The sequence below is a fragment of the Squalius cephalus genome (genome assembly GCF_949319135.1).
Source record: "Squalius cephalus genome assembly, chromosome: 13".
Classification (NCBI taxonomy): Eukaryota; Metazoa; Chordata; class Actinopteri; order Cypriniformes; family Leuciscidae; genus Squalius; species Squalius cephalus.
The window spans coordinates 20,798,526-20,819,279 of NC_137134.1; the positions used below are offsets into that span (position 1 = coordinate 20,798,526).

Genomic DNA, 20,754 nt, shown 5'->3' on the forward strand with positions numbered 1-20,754 from the left:
TCGTCTGGAGATTTTCCATATTGATTTTTTTTGAGTGTAGACAAGTCTGCAACAGATCTTTTTTTAATATTATTTTTTATAAAAACATAATATATATGTATAAAAAGCCACAACCATAGATGATATCAGTTATTAATCACAGACTTTGGATTAAGTTACTTGGAGAGTCAGTTGAAGGCAGATAAGGAAATTCATTCACTGGTTTAAATGCAGGATGAAACAATACAGTTTTTATGCCTCGGAGGCAAGGGAGTTTGATTCTTGAACAAGACAGGAAGGAAACAATATGATTAAACATACACATTTGCTTTGGTGTCTCACAAGAGACACACAGACATTGTTCCGTACACTATAATAATGATATATGCTTATGCAAATCCTTGTGTAACAAAAGAGATATGGCAATATGTATCTATATGGAGTCTGTTGTTGAGTCTAAGACTTACACGCAGTAATCTTACACAAACAGTGCCATATTAATTTTAATCTGCACATCTTACGTCCAAAATTATGTTTTTTTGTTGTTGTTGTAATATTTATTTATTTTTGCTTGATCGTATATTGTGATTATTTTTAATTACGATACAAACATTAGCAGCAGTGCTTGAAATTGGCCCGAGAAATTAATTTAATTAACATTCCTAAATTACTCCGAATTAATTGTTAAATTTCTAAAGGCACTGGTCCGAGGCCCAGCGCGTTATATTCATATCTGTGCTTATTCAAATGAAATCTGCGCTCAGCACATAGTGCACTTTGCTTGCTTTCTGGCAGCCCTCTCGTACTCGCACGGTCGGTTTTGGGACACGATGCAGGGCTATTGCTGTTTGTGGAAATGTTATTCTAGTGATTGGCAGTCTGCCATTATTCTCTCTATGTAATAAAAACCCTGAGTTATTTTCTGTGTAAAATCCCAAATTATTTCTTATTAGAAACCACACGTTATTTATTTGCCCAGTTATTAGGGTTTATTTGTTTTTTTCTTTAGGCAATAAAGAAGTGGTCATGCAAGCCTACAGATAAAAACTGCACATACAGTATAGGCTTTTTATTATTTTGATAATTGCTCAGTCGAGCATATGTACAGTTTTAAAAATGCTTAGTTTATTTAATAATGTTTCCTTAAGTTTACAGTTATTGCATTATGCAGCTTTACTAAATAACTTCATTTCAGGTGATACAGTAATATCCTGTAAATATTCAAATATACTTCCCTTTGTAGATTAAATAAATCCCTGCATGATTATATCCTCCGCTAGACTTCGAGTGTGTACAAAGAGATGCGTTAATGTTGCGGCCGATATTTTGCTGGTCTTTTTGTCATTTTATTATAAAAATTGATTTTCTGCCAGGTTGTGCACCAGCGGCAGGTGTAGGGATCCCAAAACCCGGCACAATCTGCCCCGCACACACTCCTGTGTGAAAACAACACACTCCTCGCTGATAGCGAATGAAGTAGCGCGCTTTTTGGAATCGTGTGTGCATTTTTACGGAGAACAGATAAAAATAGCCACTCCAATTTTCCTGGTCGGTTGTTGCTTTTTCTCGGCCCTGGCATACCCCTAAAGACCAGCATTCTTGCCAGAGAGCCAAGATATGTCCTAGACGAGCTACACACACACACACACACACACACACACACACACACACACTGACTGCCCTGCTCGGTTCACAGAAACACTCCTGCTGTTGAGGGCCGTTTTTCAAAATAATCAAATGGGATTTTATGTAGATGCACGCGTTTAGCTTTCATGGTGTCTGCTGTGAAAAATCTGTTTTTGTTTTTGTACTTCACCTGGTTTGAATTTTTTCTTTTTTCACAGTTTATTATTAGAAAAAAAACTTTTAGTTTACATTTATATTTTTAAGTGTATTGCTTTATATATATTTTTCCGGATTTTCTGAAACCTGAACTGTGTTTCATAGCGTCCATGTGGACTAATTTCTGCTTCCTTGTCCTTTTCCGCAGGATGAATTCCATCCTTTCATTGAAGCACTGCTGCCCCATGTGAGAGCGTTTTCCTACACTTGGTTCAACTTGCAGGCCCGCAAGAGAAAATACTTCAAGAAGCACGAGAAGCGCATGTCTAAGGAAGAGGAGCGAGCCGTGAAGGACGAGCTGCTCAGCGAGAAGCCGGAGGTCAAGCAGAAGTGGGCATCGCGGCTGCTGGCCAAACTCCGCAAGGACATCCGGCCGGAGTTCCGCGAGGATTTTGTGCTCACTGTCACTGGGAAGAAGCCCCCTTGCTGTGTGCTCTCCAACCCTGACCAGAAGGGCAAGATGAGGAGAATTGACTGCCTGCGTCAGGCGGACAAAGTGTGGCGCTTGGACCTGGTCATGGTGATTTTATTCAAAGGTATTCCGCTTGAAAGTACTGATGGCGAAAGGCTGGTTAAGTCTCCGCAGTGCTCGAACCCAGGGTTGTGCGTGCAGCCGCATCACATAGGAGTTTCCGTAAAGGAGCTCGACCTGTACTTGGCCTACTTCGTGCATGCAGGTAAGTCCCGTTTTGAATTCACTAAATCTGTTGAATGTATAAAGATGCGAACGACACCCATGTGAGCACCAAAATGTATATCGCAAATTATGGATTGTACTTTTTTATTTCATTTTTATAATAATAGAAGTGCGGCCTGTGCAACTCAAAACTGAATCCTCTGCTTCCATTCTGCCATGTTTTTCTCAATGAAATAAAACATGCAAATTGAGAAGAAAAAAAAAGACATTACGTGTTAATACGTAATTAATTTGAGAGTGAATTTTCTGTTTATGTCAAAAATATAATGTGACTATTTCATCCTAATTGCAAAGTCACTGCACAATATAAAACAGAACAACTGTCTGTCGAGAGTTAAAATTCCTGTGGAAAAGTCCGGTGCAAATATTTGATTGAGCGACTGTTAATTGGCAGAAGGCGGCAGGGGATCCATCCTGCACTGACAGCGGCACAAACACAAGCTTTCTCTTGGAAGACAAGAAGCGCACTTTGTTTCGCCAGGCAAACTGAGCACCTTAATTACACTCATTTCCTCTCGCGCGCAAATTGTGGCAGTGAAGTCTGAGAGTTGGCAGCGTGCGCATCCGCCGTTCCTTGCGTTCCGTGCGGACTCGACTTGAGCTTTGATGAGGTGCCGATAAAAAGAGGGAAAACGCAGTGTAACCCGAAGACGGCGGAGATAAAGCCGTAAAACGTGAGCTTTAGCGCTTCGTAGGAAAACCGTGGTATCTGGCAGACGGCAGGTTGCAAAACGGGAGCGTGTGAATCACTTTGACTTGGTGAGAACACAAAGGCCCGGAGCCTTTGAGCTTTTTGTGAGGATAAGTACGACACAGTCACAGAAACGCGTTTCCCCGCGGCCTGCCGAAATCCTCAGTTTTGATGTTCTGAAAGCCTATTCAGCAGGGAGCGTCCTGCTAACATCCTAATCTGCGAAGTTAGGTTTTCTTTTTGATTCGATGGTGAATAAGAGACGTCAGCGAGAGAACAAGAGGAAGAAAGACGTGGGAGTCTCTCTCTCCTCATCTCTGACCTGCACACAGGCCGATCAGGTTTCCTCCTCTGTCTTATTTAAAGCAGTGGAGCATTGCTGGAGCCCCCTTGATTAAAAGCCATCTGAAGAGGGCCTGACCTCATACACAGATGGTGAAAGTGGGGCTTCTGAGAGGAGCTAAAGTCAGTAATTAAATTTATCCCACAGTCTTGCCAGGGCAAAGGGGTGCAGGCCAGCAAACACACCCACTTCATCTAGACAATAGCTGAGCCACCTATCAATATTAGCGGACATTGCTGGAAAAGAACATTTAAATTCAATCCAAGTAACCAGAAAACTCAAATAAAGTAGCGGAACAAATGACTAGTTTTTCTTTTTGAATTTCTTAATGTTTGCTGTATTTTTTCCCCCTATATTTTTCTCATTAAAGAGTGGTGTAGGGATGACGTCAGAACCCGGAAGAAAGATTTTCCTTTTCTTTTTTTACATAACTTGACGATACTTTGACGTTTTGTTCTACAACGTACAATGCACACACTCACACTGCAAACTGTCTTATGTAGTGACTTATTAAAAGTTTTCAAAAATGAACAAAAGAAAAAACAGTTTTAGCTATGGGTATGTGTAATTTACATTGTAGAACAAAACATCAAAGTATTGGTAAGTTATGTTTACCACAGGCTGTATTTTACACACAAATCGAAAACCCCCCATTATAAAACCCATAGGAAAGTCTTGAAGGAACCAGTGGCGAATTAGACTTCCGGGTTCTGACGTCATACCTGCACCTCTCTATATGTAAGTTTAAATTTGTACTTCTCAGTTCTTTCAAAATTTCTTCAATATCCTCACCATTGTTCAATAGTTTTCAATAATTGCCCTATAATATGTAAGTTTAAGTTTGTATTTCCCAATTCTTTCAATTTTTTTTTCAATATTTCCCCTATAATATGCAAGTTTAAGCTCATATTTCTCAATTCTTTCAGTAGTTAAAAAAAAGCTATATTTTTTTGTTTTTCTTATGTGTAATTTTAAAGCGTTAGTTCACCCAAAAATGTTTATTCTGTCAATAATTACTCACCCTCATGTTGTTCCAAACCCGTAAGACTTTTGTTAATCTTCGGAACACAAATTATTTTTTTGATGAAATCTGAGAGCTACGCAACTGACACTTTGACGCTTCAAAAAGTTCATAAAGAGATTTTAAAACAAATTAAATGAATTGAGCGGTTTTAGTCCAAATTTTCTGTAGAGATTCGATTGGATTTAGGCTTGTATTTTTCAATTCTATCAATATTTGTCATTATTTTTGCACTAATGATACATGTTTTTAAAATTATAAAATGTACAGTGAGTTTGAGTTTGTATTTCTGAATTTTTGCCATATTTTTATATTTTTGCAATATATCCCTTAGGATATGTCTTTGAAAACACTTTCTAATTTCAATAGTCGTGTGGTTTATTGTTTTAGTCAGATGTTAGAAATCTTTGTACAAAAAAGTAACATGAGAAAGACAGAAATGTGTGTTCACTGAGGCCTGGGGACATGCAACCATGGCTAATTTACGGCAGGAGCACTCCACACGTGGGCGAGGTCACGGCTTAAGATGTTAGGGTCGTGACCCCATCTTCAAGGCATTTGACCCCCTAGATAAACATCCACTCCCATTAGCAGCCAGTCAAGCGGAGGGCAAGCTTTGGTTTTGGGTTGCCCTCTTGACCTCCTGTTAAAACAGGTGGTTTTGTTTGGGCCACAGAGTGGTGTGCCATTTAAACCAGCCGAAAGGGTCTAATAGCCGTGGAGACCCAGACTAGCATTACACCAGTCATTGTTTCCTTTTAGCATTGGTTGATTAGAAGTATATGGATATCAGGCAGTTTGTTTTTATTGTTTGTTTGCAAAATTGTAGAACCCTCTGATCTTGGGTATGGTACATTCAGATCTCTGTGTTAGGCTATTTATTTATTAAGTCATAAGTTCACAATTCTTTCCTCACAAGGTTTATTTATTTATTTGGCATTTTAATTTACAAGTTAACTTTAAATTAGTTTGAAATATTTGAAAATTTTAAGTAAAAAAGAAACAAACTTCTAGATGTGAGATTAAGATTCAGCTCCTGTTCAAATTCAGGTTTAAGTCTAAATAATTACCCTCGTTGAAAAAAAAAAAAAGGGTTTTGTGTTATCAGATAATTAAATTGATGCATTAATGAGCGCTTATTTTGATGGAAAAACTCAATTAGAGTTCTTTGAATTCATCGTTGTGATACATGTCACTTGTTGTGAACTGTAGTTGTGTCTCATTGCAGTGTTTTCAGTCTCACTACACAATGGAAGGATACCGCTGGAGCAGATAGATAACAAACGCGAGACCAGGCCCGTGTGTACGTTTCCAGCCAGGCTGATAGATATTTATACTGGACTTACCTTAATTGACCTAGAGCCACGTCGAACAAACCGTTTGCGTGTGTAATGTTTGTAAAGACGTCTGACCCACTTCCATGTGAGCTCTTAAACAGATTTACTGTACAGTGTGTCTTTCAAAACTAGTTAGCTCTGATGACGCATGCTCGAGGCGCCCTGTCATAAGTTTTGTAAATTCGTATTAAGTTCTGGGAAGTCGGCTGAAAGTTTTTGCAAGGGCCGAGGCAAAGGGCTACAGTAAGCCGGTGGTTCGTTGATTTTTTTTTTTTTATGCCAGTAACTGAATCCGCTGATATCTTCAGGCTGACTTTTGGCACATCTTGTGTTACAGCCGTTTTATATTTCTCTTCCTTTCCACAGGCTGAGGAATAACAATAATTTGGATCTATTTAAGGCGATTGTGGGATAAACCACAGCCTTTGTTGTGGTTACTGCAGTACACATTGTGGGCTGAGACCTCCCCACCCCCTCGCACCCATCCTCCCCTGCTTTCTGCCCGCTAAATCCCACCGACCGGCCCTGTTACTGCAACAATGACCGTGCCACTGTGCTCTTTCACACAGTACCATTCATTAAAAATGAGGTTGTCGGCCATTCATAAAAATACATTGTCATGTTATGACTTTTCTGCCCGGATTGTGCAAACTAACCCCCCTCCACCACCTTGGCAGAGTCGCAGTGATGAAGGACCAGCTCGGATCCAATGATGGGATTCAAGCACAGTCAGTTTTAATATCATTGCATTTGACCTCCTTTTGAACCTTTTTTTTTCCTGCTGCAATGTGATTGGATTAAACGAAGCAGATGGTTCTGGGACGGGAAATACTGTAAGATGTTTGTTGCACAGCCACTTGCCTTTAGTGGGTAGGCTAAATTTCTCCTAAACCTGATTGCGAGGCAAATTCGTGTAATCCGTTTAATGTGCATTGTCAGTGCCGATCTTTCCTAGCAGATTTGGACAATGTTAGTTGGCGCCCAACGCGGGGTTTTTAGATGTCAACAATGTCGACTGTGCATTAATGCATCTCTTTCAGTGTCGACTATTGTTGTGCTTCTAAAATGATTGTCTTTCTTTCTTTTCCAATGTGCGAAAGATGCAAAATTCGTTTAAAATGCAGCTCATCACACTCCATTTCCTCTCTGACATAACGGCGGCCTGGGGAGCGCGGTGAAGGGTTTCGAGAACGGAGGCAGTGGGCAGTAATCTAGAGCCGGCGTGAGCGGTACACCTGTGCTCTGGGCTTACTGCTGTCCCCCTGTGTAGTGAGGCAGGAAATGGTAAGGGGGGGTTGGCACCAGTCAATTTTTGCTAATTAGTTTTGTATTAACTCCTCAGTCGTCCCAGCGCTCGGCCACTGAGAGAGAAATGGGCCCCGTGATGGGAGCTCGGCTATTTTTATTTTTATCCTCCTTTATTCACACATTTATTTAATCCTGCTTGTGTTGGAGTTGCTACAGATGACTTTGGTGTATGAGAATGAGTTAAGTAGGCCCGTATGGAAGCCAAGCTTTTTGCGGATGCTGCGAAATTTTGGATTTAAATAGCGTAAAATGTGTTTGGTCATGTGTGAACTTGAATTGTTGTCGAAATACCAGCAAATCAGCTCTGGCAGTTTGTCAGCTTAAAAAATAAAGTTAAATGCTGGAGAAGGTACGTAATGAGGGTATTTGTTAACCAAGCTGGACGATTTGAATAGTTAGAGCGTGTATGCAAACACTTTTTGTTGTCGAAGAGTTTGAGCCATTCGCAAAAGAACCAATGCAATCTCTCCACAGCGTTCAGCTTGCGACACTGGAGTTTGATCGGCATTTTAGTACTTAAGCACGAATGGTAGCCGTACGGATAAACGATGGAAAGGCATTGAACGGTTTATCAGGTTTTGTTGTTTGTTTCTGCTTTTCTACTTGTGTTTACCGTTTTCTTTCGTCCACGTCTTTTTGCAAACGCATGGCTCGCAACAACCTTAGATGTATCAGGGAACTGTACGCAGCGTCTGCTAACAGATCACACTGTTTTAGACTTCCCGAGAGTAGACATCTCGTTCATTACAGAACAGCAACTTTAGCTAACTTCTGAGAATGGAGCCTTTGTGAGTGCATGCCATTCAACAAGAGTGCCATTGTCTTAAAACCCAGCCGGCAGCAAACGAGGCATTGCGAGGCCTTTGCTGGGAGAAACTTTGATTGTATTAGGTCTTGATGAGGACTTCATTTGAATGGTGAGCAGACAGCTCATGTGTGTCTCAAGTAGAGTAGGAAACATAGTTTTTTATTTAGTATTACTTCACAACAACACCCTAAATTTGTCAACTAAGCTGCATGTGACACATTTGAATTGAGATTTTATGTTTAATACGCTGTTAACAGCAATTTAACAAAGGTGAAAGACCTTTAAAGTCTGTATCGGCCCAAGTGATAGGCAGGAATGTGCATTCAGCACAGAACGAATGTCGTAAAACAAATCCCAGCCAGCAAAAGCCTCTTAAACTGGGTTTAAACTGACAGACTGAGCTTGCTTCATCACTAAATCTCTGCTCAAACTGGATCTCTTCCTCGTCACGTGATGTGAAGATTGATCTGCGTTAAAGTGCCAGATCGGTACGTCACTGCCTATTGATCAGTGTGTTTGCAATGTTGAGCAACGTGCGTCTGGATCTCACAAACCAGCACACTTTATGTTGGTAAACCATTTTGTAAACACAAATTCACCATGATATTTAACTGTTTGCCATAGTTGGCGCCCTAGTGATATCATGAAAGGCCCACTCCCACTGCCAAGAGAAGAATGCAGACCCAGTGATTGAGGCAGGGGCGGCATTGTACAGCGGAATATAAAGGAGAGCGCAGACATGAAACAGGACAGCTGTGACTGTCTGTGGGGGAAAGTTGCTACAGATGGTAAAAGAAGTGGAAAATAAACTACCGTATGGCTGGTAAAATATAGAAGAAAGGCTGGGGGTGTTCTGCCGTACAGGATCCTCTCATGCCGTCGTTGTGTGCGTGTTTCTGGAATTTTATGCGTGTCTGTGTTAAAGGGAATATGTTACCACAATTGCTTGGCTGTCCCAATACCCGTTATGCCCATCTGCTGCTGAGCAATGCACAGATTTATCGCTTTGCGTGGTCTGTGACTGACATGTGCTAGTCACGCAAAATCCCTCCGTTTCCACTGAATTTCATTACATTATTTTTGAATTAGGGATATTAGCACAGTTATGGATTTGAGTACTGGAGTATATACTGGAGTATTTCCTAACTTTAGGTGTCAAGTGTGCTTTTTAGAGCAGTATTTGCAGTATTACTTGTATTGTATTTTAGACTGTATTGTAGTATGTTATCCTGCCACAATTTGACTTCAGTTTGCATTCAGGTTTAGACATGGATGGTGTTTCCCTATTTTTGTCACAGAGGGTGAAAGTCTTTCTGACCTATCACTCCAACAAGTGAGCCATTTTACAATTATAGTAAACACATTTGAGGGACTATTAATAGTCTGCATTTTCACCTTTTTAGTCATCTGGACTATAATGTAGCAAGTAAAGATCGACGATAATGTTTTACCGATACCAGTTATTTTTAAGCGCCTAATAACAGATATGTAAAAACGTAACTTAATCTCTAACAATAAAAGCATAATAACATTTTGAATGCTTGAAAAATATTATCATGATTATTATTATCACTGAAAATAATACGTAGAGATATCTGTGAAAAATAAGTAGTACTAAAAGTTTGTCATCTCTCGATCTATACTTATAAATAGCAAAACTTTTTAGTATTTTTCTTAGAATTGCAGCACATTTGCCAACAAGGCTTATGCTCTCTAAGCAAGGTTGTCTGGTATTTGTTGTGTGTTTTTTTTGTGTGTGTGTTCGTTCATATTGTCAGATGTTGTTTTTAATTATTGAATGCAGGGGGAGGGGGTTGGGCTAAGTATGGAATTGACTTTAAATTATTGAACTATTTATCCCCAGAACTGCCCTCAGTCCCTCCATCTGTCTGTTTTGCAGAAATATAAATAAATAAGCAAATAAAGATAATAAGGCTATGGCACACTTCTAGCCAGACCCCGAGTTCTGGCACGATTCTGTTCCTTATTTCTGAGGCGCCCCTTCAGAAAAAAAACAACTCCCAATTAGCCTGATCTGGATAGAATGTAAACATCGTCCTTTTAGTATCATGTTTGGAGGAAATTCAAATGTCGTAATGAAAGAATGTAAAACATTTTAACCTCCAACCTGCCCCTTTCAGTAGGCTGCCGTCCATCAACTCCCAGGCCAAGCGCAGCAACATGGGAAGGGATATTTTTTGCCCCCACCATGTGTTTGGTGTTTTAAATAATGTACTTAAAATGATTTGTCTTCATTTATTCATTCGGAAACTGAAGATACTCTTTAATTAGCGGTGATAAGAGCAGGATCTCTAAATCATTCCCTTCCGTCTAGTCGCTCCCGGACTCGCCGAGTGAGTGAGTATCACTCATTAAGAAAGAGTTTTAGGGGGCATCGATCCATTAGTCATGCATCTGAATAACACTAACACAGAAGTTTTTGTTTTCGCACCAACAAGGGATCGTCGGGACTCGTTAAATTGATCACGAAGCGCGTATATTCTTCGGGGCTGCATTTCACCCACACTTCCAAAACTGTTTTCACAGACAAAACAAAAGCACCACTTGATTAGCTGTGAACCATCTGGGAACGGGAAGCTGTGTGACCAAGCTAATTGGTTCGATTTGAAAAAGAATGGGACAGACCCTCTCGTCGCATGCGTGTTTGAATGAGACCCCCTAACTGCAAGTTGTGTTCCTCACCCCTCCCTCGTCACTTTTGTTATACATTCCTGGTGATGAGCTCCAGTCTGATGCGTCGGCGCTGGGAAACCTCTTGCTCGTGGGGTTTATATTACTTCACAGTTGGGAAACAGCTGGCGCGGTAGAATGTGGCACTGTGTTGGGAAATATAGAATATTGTTTAGAGATTCTTTTGTCAGTGCTAATCGAAGTTGACAGTGTTATTAATGGGCCAACAGTAGTTGAAGGCATGCAATGTGTGATCTGTTGATAAGTGGAGGGCTCAATTCACAGTGCCACCTGTCGGCCGTGGTCATTACAGTGATTTTACCACAATTTAGAGATGTTTGGCAGACATAAACAGAAATGTTTCAGAATTCAATTGGTATGTAGTCACAAGCTGTTCCCAACTAAGTTGGGAATTTCATATGAAAATGATTTCAATATTGCAAAAACTGTTTGCGAATAAAGTAGTATTTACATCCCGTGTGTTAAAGACAACCAAATCGTGTCAATAGTAGTTAATCATCTGAGCGACTTATTCAGTCATTTTTTTATTTATTGACTTTTTTTGATCATCTAGGAATTTATTCGGTAAAGGCATTTCCATAGTAATTAATGCGCAAGTTTTTTTGATATCAAAAAAGTGAAAAATGTTCTCGCATTTTAGAAATAATAGTTTTTAGCTCAAAATATATTTTAGATGTTATATATTATTATTTATTTTATTATATACTTTTTATATTTGACATTTTTTATCTATTCACTCTATATTTATTGTAGTTTTGCTGCAACTTCAATAGTAATGTCATTAATCTGAGCGAATTATTCAGTCACAATTATTTGTGCATATTTTGTATTTTTTCTTGTGCATTTTTTTTTTAGATTTAGAAACCTTTGTTTACATTGAGCATTTTTTAAAATATATTTTAAATGTTATTTATTTTTATGTATTTACAATAATGCATAAAGTTTGTGTGTATGTGTATATACCCATGTGTCATATATATATATATATATATATATATATATATATATATATATATATATATATATATATATATATTTCGTTTTTTTTGCTCTATTTACCTTTTTTAATGTTTATTGTAGTTTCGCTGCAACCTCATGTACACATAAAAGTGCATAACAAACCCAGCGCTGGGATTGCATTATCTGTGGTAAAGGCGATCGCTGTCTGCCACACTTGTTAAATACACATTTCAGCAGATAAAAGTCAATATTCCAAGAAATGGTACAGGTATGGAGCACTTCCTGTGGGAGATGCCAGACATGAGCCTCCCACTCATAGCTGCAACTCACATTTGCTGCAGGCCATGCTTTGCCCCACTGTTGGGTTGGGAGGAGCCAATGTACGGTTCAAAGTCAGGAGCACAGAGATAAGACAACAGTCAGACTGAGGAACTGTGTACTGTAACCAGCCCAACTGCTCCTTTTGTGGCCACACAGGCGAAAATGAGCAATTAGGATTTTTACCAGCTCTTGCCTTTCACTCCATTCCCCTTAGTTTTTATCTTTTTTTCATATGATATCTTTTCTCTCTGTATAGCATGTAGAGTTGCGAAATTTGCAGCAATTTTTGGTTGATCAGCTAGCTTGTATTTGTGTTGATTGCTTCTCCATCTCATTAACCAAGACTTTAAATATTCATATTTTCTAGAGATTAGCTGATATTGAGTTTCTGGGCTGATAATGCTAGCTGCTAATTTTACTTTTTGCATTTTACCCTTTCAGCTGCTTTTTAACTGAAATTGCAACAGTTTCGTGTATTACGTCGTGAAGATAAATGAGTTAAATGACGAAATAAACATAAAACAAAACTTATCAACAAATGCAACACAAGACAACATCAAATGTAGGGTTTAAATTAACCCTAGCTTAAATTATATTTTCACTGGTTTTCATTTTCTTTTAATGGACAATCATTTTAACGTGATTAATGAAAAATAAAGATTATTATTTTAAAAAGTAATTTGATTATAGTAACGTAATAAAAGAATCTGTTCTAATTATTCAGTCACATGACTTCGACATGACTTTTTTTGATCATCTAAGATTTTAATAATGGTGTTTCCATAGTTTATGCGCATGAAATACCAAATTTAATGTGCTTTTTAAAATGCGCTTAATTTTAAATCAAACATGTTACAGTGTTCAATTGAACAACAAATTGTTGATAGTTGCAGGCCTACATTTTTTTAACAGATAATAATAAAGTTTGCAGAGCAAAATAACATGCTAACATGCTAAAACACTCAAAATGATGGCGTAAGCAACAAATCATCGCCTAGAATTATCAGCTGAAACTCCACTTTTGATATTAATACGTTATTTTTTTCTCCAGAATAATACATTGGCTACCACAGTTGGTGTGTAGATGGTGAAATAATCTTCACATGCTAACATGCTAAAAAACACTCTAAATGATGGCGTAAGCAACAAATCACGATCAGCTGTAATTCCAATATTGGCATTGTTAATAATAATTACTTTTTTTCACAATTATCTTACAATAAAACATTGATCACCACAGTTGCAGTGCAAAACCCAAGCCAGAGAATGTCCTGTTGTCGTATCCTTTCTCTGGTGGCAAACACACACACACACACACACACACAGGGACACGTGCTGCTCCGCTGTTTCCTCTGTCCTGGGGATTCTTCTGCCCGCCGCTCTGCGGCTTCCTGCTAATTAAATTCCAACGCTGTCCATTAGATGGATAGAGTGAGCGCGCTGCTGACTCAACACAGGTAGGGCAGCACGCCGTAATGGGAAGAGGAGCTCAAGTGCCCAAGCAATTCATTTGGACCCCATTTTACACATCCCTGGGTCACCACATGCTTTCAAGGGTGGAGAGAGTGAAGAGAGGAAGCGGAGAGGGGTGTATAAGCTAATGTCTTCCAAATGCTTTAATTCAGAAACAGACGGCACGCGAAGCCGTGTCCTCTAAAACGTGCCGAGGTCGGAAACGCCTTTACTTGCATTTGTGTGGTCAGCAGTGTACGGCATTGTTGGTATCTGACGTCTACGGTTTTGTATTGTCGCTAAACCAGCATAATACCAGCTTTTAAAAATGATTATTTTGGTTTGCAGGCTGAAAACAGACCTTTTAACTTTTCTCTACTGGATTAGCTAGGAGGAGGTCATCGAAAGGGCTTAAATGAAAAAGCCTGTGACCAGTAAGGGAGCAAGCGACGAGATGAAGTCTGTAATTTGGTTGGTCAGAGTTTGGATGGAGTCCCAGACTGACTTGGTTGGATGCGGTGCTGGATACTACGCCGGGCATGGAGGCAGGGCTGTCGATATGTCATATGCTTTTACACACTTTCATGTCAACATCAGTGTTTGCTTCAGTCAGAAGCTGAGTTGACTGAATTAAAGGAACATGGGGTAGAAACTGAATTGCCAGGGTTGTGTATTTCAGTTCAGGCCTGAAATATCACCCTCTTCTTATTCTAGATGCAGCCAGAATTATTTGGACACATTTTCTCTCAGTGCAGCTGCAAAAGAGATAAAAAAGACAACAAGATCAGATATGATCATATTACTGCAATCAGACCTACAGAAAGTTTCACTTAATTAAATGCCTTGATATTTAAAATGCTTATTTTGTTTTGTTTTGATAAGGGACTGCGAGTACTACTGGCAAAAATGGATAGTAATCGATTATGAAAACAGTTGTCAGCAGTTTTCATTATTGACTTTTTTTCATCCCAACCTGCAGCCCTAGTTTTGATTGATTTCTGCATACTTAAAAAAATTATACCTTAACCAATTACGAATTCTTTTAGCATTTTAATGACACCGAGTCCTTGTTGTGTTTCTTCTGCACTTTAGCCGCATTTACGCATTCCCATGAACGAAAGCTGCGACGAACAAAACGCTGATTGAGCAGGAAAGAAACATCGAAAAATTAGAAAAAACAACAAAACTTTCCCTTTCCTCCTCTTTTCACATTAGCATGTGAATCGCCATTCATTCATTTATGTTCCATTATAACCTCATGAGTGGCTGTTTCTATGGGGCCGGCCCAGCGAGAGTTGCACACTAAAGCTTTGGCAAAGATTTAGTGTCAAGCGAAAAGAAACTTCTTTTTTCCGTGCACACCTTTTTCTCCCTTCAGCATCGGTCAGGCCGAGGTGACATTATGCGTCAGACTATCGCTCAGGCAAAAAGCCACAATATGTCAGTGCCCTGCAGGGAGGCACAGGGCACAAGTGAAGTTGGGGGGGGGTTCAGTGGTGATTGAAGAGGGAGGGGGTACAGCTGGCTCCCCCAGCCTCCCCATTCCCACACTCCCATTCCAATGGGCTGGTTTGTACTGGTATATGCTAATTCACCGTTTGCCTAATTAACATCTAATTTGCATAACTTGTTGCATCCCCCACCACTTTTCCAAAACAATGCAGGCCGACTGAAGAGACCTAATCCTAAGCGTTTCTCGTCAAGATAAAAGCAATCTGCAATTTTAACAAGCCTTTTCTGCTCCACAATTAAAGCGGCCCATTAAAAAAACGGCGTTGAGATGCGTACGTCTCCTCTACAAGATGTAACATAATGTGTACTAACTACACATCATGACATGATTTCATAATAGAGTATGTCACACTCAATGTGGAAGGCTTTACCTTGAATCTCATACTAGACAATCAGCATTTTATAATGCTTCCCTAGTTAGTTTTTTTGTCCCCAGTCAGGCCAGTAGTTCAGATTTCTAGTTGCCCTGCCAACTTTTTCCACTGGCCCCAACAACTTTTGCTAGTAAATGGTATATTTCAACCCATTTTACTGATGCTATCAAGACAAAACCTTTTTAGTTTTAGGAGTTGATAAGAAGGATTTGCAAATGTTGAAGTTTTCAAGGCATAAAAATGCAAAAAATCCTTATTGTTGAGCCATGCCTTCTATATTTAAACTAATCTTGGGTGTGAAACATGAAAAAAAACAGCCATGTTCTGTCTATTAAGTACCAAATGCCGGTTTGGCTGCGATAAGTATGGAATGTAGGAGAAGTTTTAGTGTTCTTGTGATTCAAACCATATGCGTAGCCCTTCGTTGCTGGCGTTCTGTCATATCCAGCAATGAAGCGTCAGGACCACAGTGCTTCTGGCTCCTTATACTTGACGTTCAGATAAACCTCAGCTTTTGGAGCATGCACATACTCCAAAAACCTCTAATTTTAATTCTTGTTTTTGGATGCCATCTCTCGATGCGTAGGCCTCTGAGTGCTCGAGGTCATGTTCCAGCGTACGTGCATGTATGTTTCATCAATCAGAAAGCCGAGAGCACCGTTCGAGTTCGCTAGACAAAATAACCGCCGCGTTTGTCTTCTGTTGCATTGAAAGTTTGCGCTTGCTTTTTTCACTAACCCACCACTGCGGTTATCCCGGGGCGAATGCCACAGTAATATTTATACCCCAGAAACTGGGAGCAGATACATTTGTTCCTCTGGCTTCTCTTTACGAGTGTTGCACAAAGACTGGTGGTGCTTGAGGTTTTGGAAATGAAAGGGAAATGAGTGGGGAGTGTTCTGGTCTGGCCTGTATATTTTCACAGGCCTTCTGCACGAGGACCGCTGTGCCTCTCTGTGCTACCGCAAAACACATGAAGACAAGTGCTCGGTTCTCCACCCCCACCTCTCCAGCTCCTGACATTTCCACAGTGATTCAGCATACGGGCGCTTGGAGAAGGAACGAAGTTTGGTTCTAGTTTCTGCTTGGGATAGGCCTCTAGGTTTATTTTCCCGAGCCGCAGAAGTCCACATGAGAACGAGGAGGGGAGGGAAGACAATGAGTCTGCGTGACCAGGCCTGACAACCATAATTCAGCTGCCTCCCTGTTTGTTTTTGTCCTTAGAGAGATTCCTCAGCGTGCTTTCATGACACCGAAAGTTACTGCGCGCTAGAAGTTGAGCTAAGCAGTCCGCGGTGTGTGCTGTGTCTGCTTCAAGGGTTCAAGAGAAGACGCTTTAGGTGCTGTAAGACCAATTAAGCAGCGTCTTTCATGACTGGCTTACGTAAACCTCCAAAAGCCCTTTTAGAGTCCAGCAGCTCCCTTTTTCTAGTGCTAATCAAACCTCAACACAAGCAGCTCAATGTTGTGATGTGTTTCACAATGGCACTTCATTCAGTCCCAACTTCACACAGAAATAAACCTCAGTCAGCTTCAAGGATTCGTCTTAAATTCACATTTTTGTACGATTCTCTTTCTTTTGAAGATAAGATACATTAGTTTGATGGCTTCCACTGTGCCAGGCCTCGATACGAGACTTTCCTTTTGGATTAATGGGATATGTGGGGTCTGTTCAAAGCGGTCAATGGAATGACTGAGTCTTTGTGTAATGTGAATTCATGTATTCAGTTATCAGAACAGCATGAGTCATTGATCTGTTTATGGCTATATGATTCGGGACGGTCATCCTAGCGAGAAAGGATTGTACTGTAAATATCCGTCAGCTCGACTGGGAATATCCGAGGCAAATGCTCTCTTCCCCCTCAGGGGTCCGGCCTGAGACTTGACTCTATTTATGCATGGCTGGTGAGATGGACGTGGCACCAGGATGACCGGTTCACCCTGGAGTGTTAAAGAATACATTACAAACAGATGATTGTTTTACTTGTTTGAAACGTAATTGGTATTTTCTCACTTGGACCTGCCTTAGTTTATGACATAGCAATCTTTTTTTTGTTGCCATTTTTAATATACAGAGACAGTAAAAACCAATTGATTTTATTTATTTATATTATTCAAATATATTATTGTTATATATTACATTTTTTATTTCATATATTTAATATTTATATATAAATATTTATTTTATTTTACTCTTATGTAAAATGTAGCCTATTTATTTAATTATTATTATTATTAAATCTGATACTTGGTGGATTTCCACTTAATTTGAGGTGTTAGATGGTCCATAAATTGATTGGCACAATTTTTTTAATAAACTAATTGTAATTGACTACAAGAACCAACATTAAATTATATATTTATTTATTTTTTATAACACTGTTGTTATAATATGTGTGTGTGTATGTGTATATATTAGGGCTGTCAAAAGATTAATCGCGATTAATCGCATCCAAAATAAAAGTTTGTTTTTAATAATATATGTGTGTGTACTGTGTATAATTAAATTTGTATATATAAATACACACACATGCATGTATATATTTAAGAAAAATCTGTTATTTATGTATATAAAAAAATTATATTTATATATAATATAAACTATATAAATATATATACAGTATATGTATGCAAATATTTCTTAAATATATACATGCATGTATGTGTATTTATATATACAAAATAATTATACACAGTACACACACATATATTATGTAAACACAAACTTTTATTTTGGATGCGATTAATCGCGATTAATCTTTTGACAGCCCTAGTATATATATATATATATATATATATATATATATATATATATATATATATATATATATATATATATATATATATATATATATATATATATATATAAACTACATATTACATTTATATATTACATTACATTTATATATTCTTAATATAAAAACAAATAAAATGTTTTAAATATAATAATTTGCTTTGTGTGGATTTTTATTTCATTTGTGTGTATATATATATATATACATATACAAAAGAAATATAATGATTCCTGTCATAATACTACTACTACTACTTATAATAATAATAATAATTATTATTATTACTAATAATTATTATTATTAGCAGTAACATTGTTATTATTCAGGTACTTCATGGTTTCTCCCAAATTTGAGGTGCTAGGTGATCCACAATTTTTATTGTAGTCGCATCTAAAGAAGTTGGACAACCTTTATTTCTCAAATAGAGACTTACAGATAAAGTGTTACCAGCTCACTAGCTGTTCCCCACTGTGCTGGCACTGTTTGCGATTCATAGTTGCCTAAAAATAAAAAGAGTTTGTATAGGAAAGCCCATAAAGTGAAACATGAGGACATGATTTGAGTCAGTGCGATGTCATTAGATTAAACTCCATAATTAAACCGAGTGCAGCAGTTGAGCGCGCCGGGGATGTCACAGAGGACAGATCCGCAACAAACAATGGTGAGAGAGAGAGAGAGAAAGACACCTCTCTGGTGTAAAGGAAGATGTTTGAGAAGATGCCGCTGTTGTCCCGCTCAATATTTGCACTATACAGAGGTCTGTATCCTCTCAGCTCTCACCTTATTTGCTCGGGAAACATGGAATTATCTCCTTTTCCCCCTCCGTCCCCCTGTGCAGCACATGATATTTAATCCGTCATCTTTGTTTTCAACAAACACGGCGCAAGCTGTTGCTGGCAGGCCATGAGGCTCAGGGCCCATCTGGAAAGCGGGCCGTGTGCAGGGGAATTAGAGGGGAATTTAAGTAGGGGTTTGCTTGGGAAAGCCTGATAACAGTGCAGTACCATGGCCTGTTGGCATCACTGTGGCTTCTCTCCACCCCCCCCTTCCCAGCCTGCGATGTATTATTGATGCTGAAAAGGGGAGGGGTTTGATTGAGGCTTTTGTTTTTGTTTGTTGACGTTGCTGCGTCGTTTTGTGTTGGGCTTACCGTTTCTCAATAGCGAGGGATGGCAGGGGAATCCCCTGGTTTCTCATTCTCAAGATATGTTGGAGCTAAAATGGCTTTGGTTAAAGTAGCAGCAACGCACACGTATGTGAGATCGATTAGCTGGCATTAGGTTTCCGTCCCTGTCCTCGTCATGCACGACGGCCTGTGATGAATGCGGACGCACCAGTAACATGTGCGCCTCAGCTGTAGTCGTTCCCATGACTTGAGCCTCCTTTCAGTGCTCTATCAGCCACCGGGCTACATGTTTCTCAATCTGTATCAGGATTAAATTGATAGAACATGCTAACGGTGGGCTCTTGAAGTCCGGGCTTTAGTTCGGATTCAAAGGATTAGCTTTTGATTTGTTGAAATTGATTGGAATTAGAATCATTGCGACTCGGCGTGCAAATAAATATGGAGCTTGATTCTCACGGTTTAATCCGGGGGAGAGAGAGAAAGATTATAACGGTTTATTTGAACATCTGTTAGCAATGAGGTTTCGATTGTAACTAGATTTTTTACCTTATTACGAGGGAAATGCTGTAAATGCCTATTAGACGACTTATAATCGCCGTTCTAACAGCTACATATTGCAGAAATTAATCTCAGCAAGGAAATTACTGACTCAAATTTTTGATGGTGAATTTTTTAATTTTGTGAATGACGACAAAGATGAAAAATTTCATATCAAATAATTGAATTATTATTATTTTAATTTACATAATACTATATAAAATATGAAATTTGAGAAAATCAAAGGAAAATTAATGACAAAATTTAAAAGGTATTGTGACAAAAGACATCAAAACTATGACTAGAACAAAGACTGTACATATTAAAACAGAAAAATAATGCTTTTTTTGTATAGTCATGGATTCTGTCAATGATATGAAGATGAGATGGAAAACGCACATCAGTAGCTCACGTTTTCACAACAAAGACGGATATGGGTGTTGCCAAATATTGATACATTTAAATAATATAACATTTTGCATTGTTGACATAGTTTCATGTCAAAATAATAATATTATTATATAAAAGTTATATTTGTTGGCTAAAATCTGATGCCATTTTAGTGCAATTTATAGTAAACATTTTTTTCAAATAATTGAATATGACATGACATAATATTGACCAATTTAAAATATTGACAATGTGTAACTGTGTAAGTATTAACATTAGTATTCATTTTTTTGTAACCATCGATCCATTTCTTGGCTTCAAGTCTGTCGTTTCTACGCTTACCGTGAGGTGCAAGAAATACCCGTCATGTGTTAAATTTTTCTCTGCCTTGGGGCTCAAGCTACTTTTGTTCTTGTGGCATGCCATGCCAAGTAAACCCATCTGCATCAAAGTGTTATCTCTGTGTTTCTGTCCTGAGCCTTCTGGCATTGCCAAGCCATTAAACTGTATCTCCACGCAGCTGAGCCTGTTCTATAGCCGTAATAAGCG

General features: G+C 38.8%; 1 protein-coding gene across 8 annotated transcripts in view; it reads left to right on the forward strand.

Moving 5' to 3' along the window:
- The window catches only part of nfia (nuclear factor I/A), a 149,554-nt gene that overhangs the window by 38,036 nt on the left and 90,764 nt on the right, over window positions 1-20,754 (forward strand). For all 8 annotated transcript variants that reach the window (XM_079890258.1, XM_079890259.1, XM_079890262.1 and 5 more), the window contains exon 2: window positions 1,970-2,498. In XM_079890258.1, the coding sequence (XP_079746384.1) occupies window positions 1,970-2,498 (529 nt within the window). The remainder of the gene's footprint in view (window positions 1-1,969; window positions 2,499-20,754) is intronic.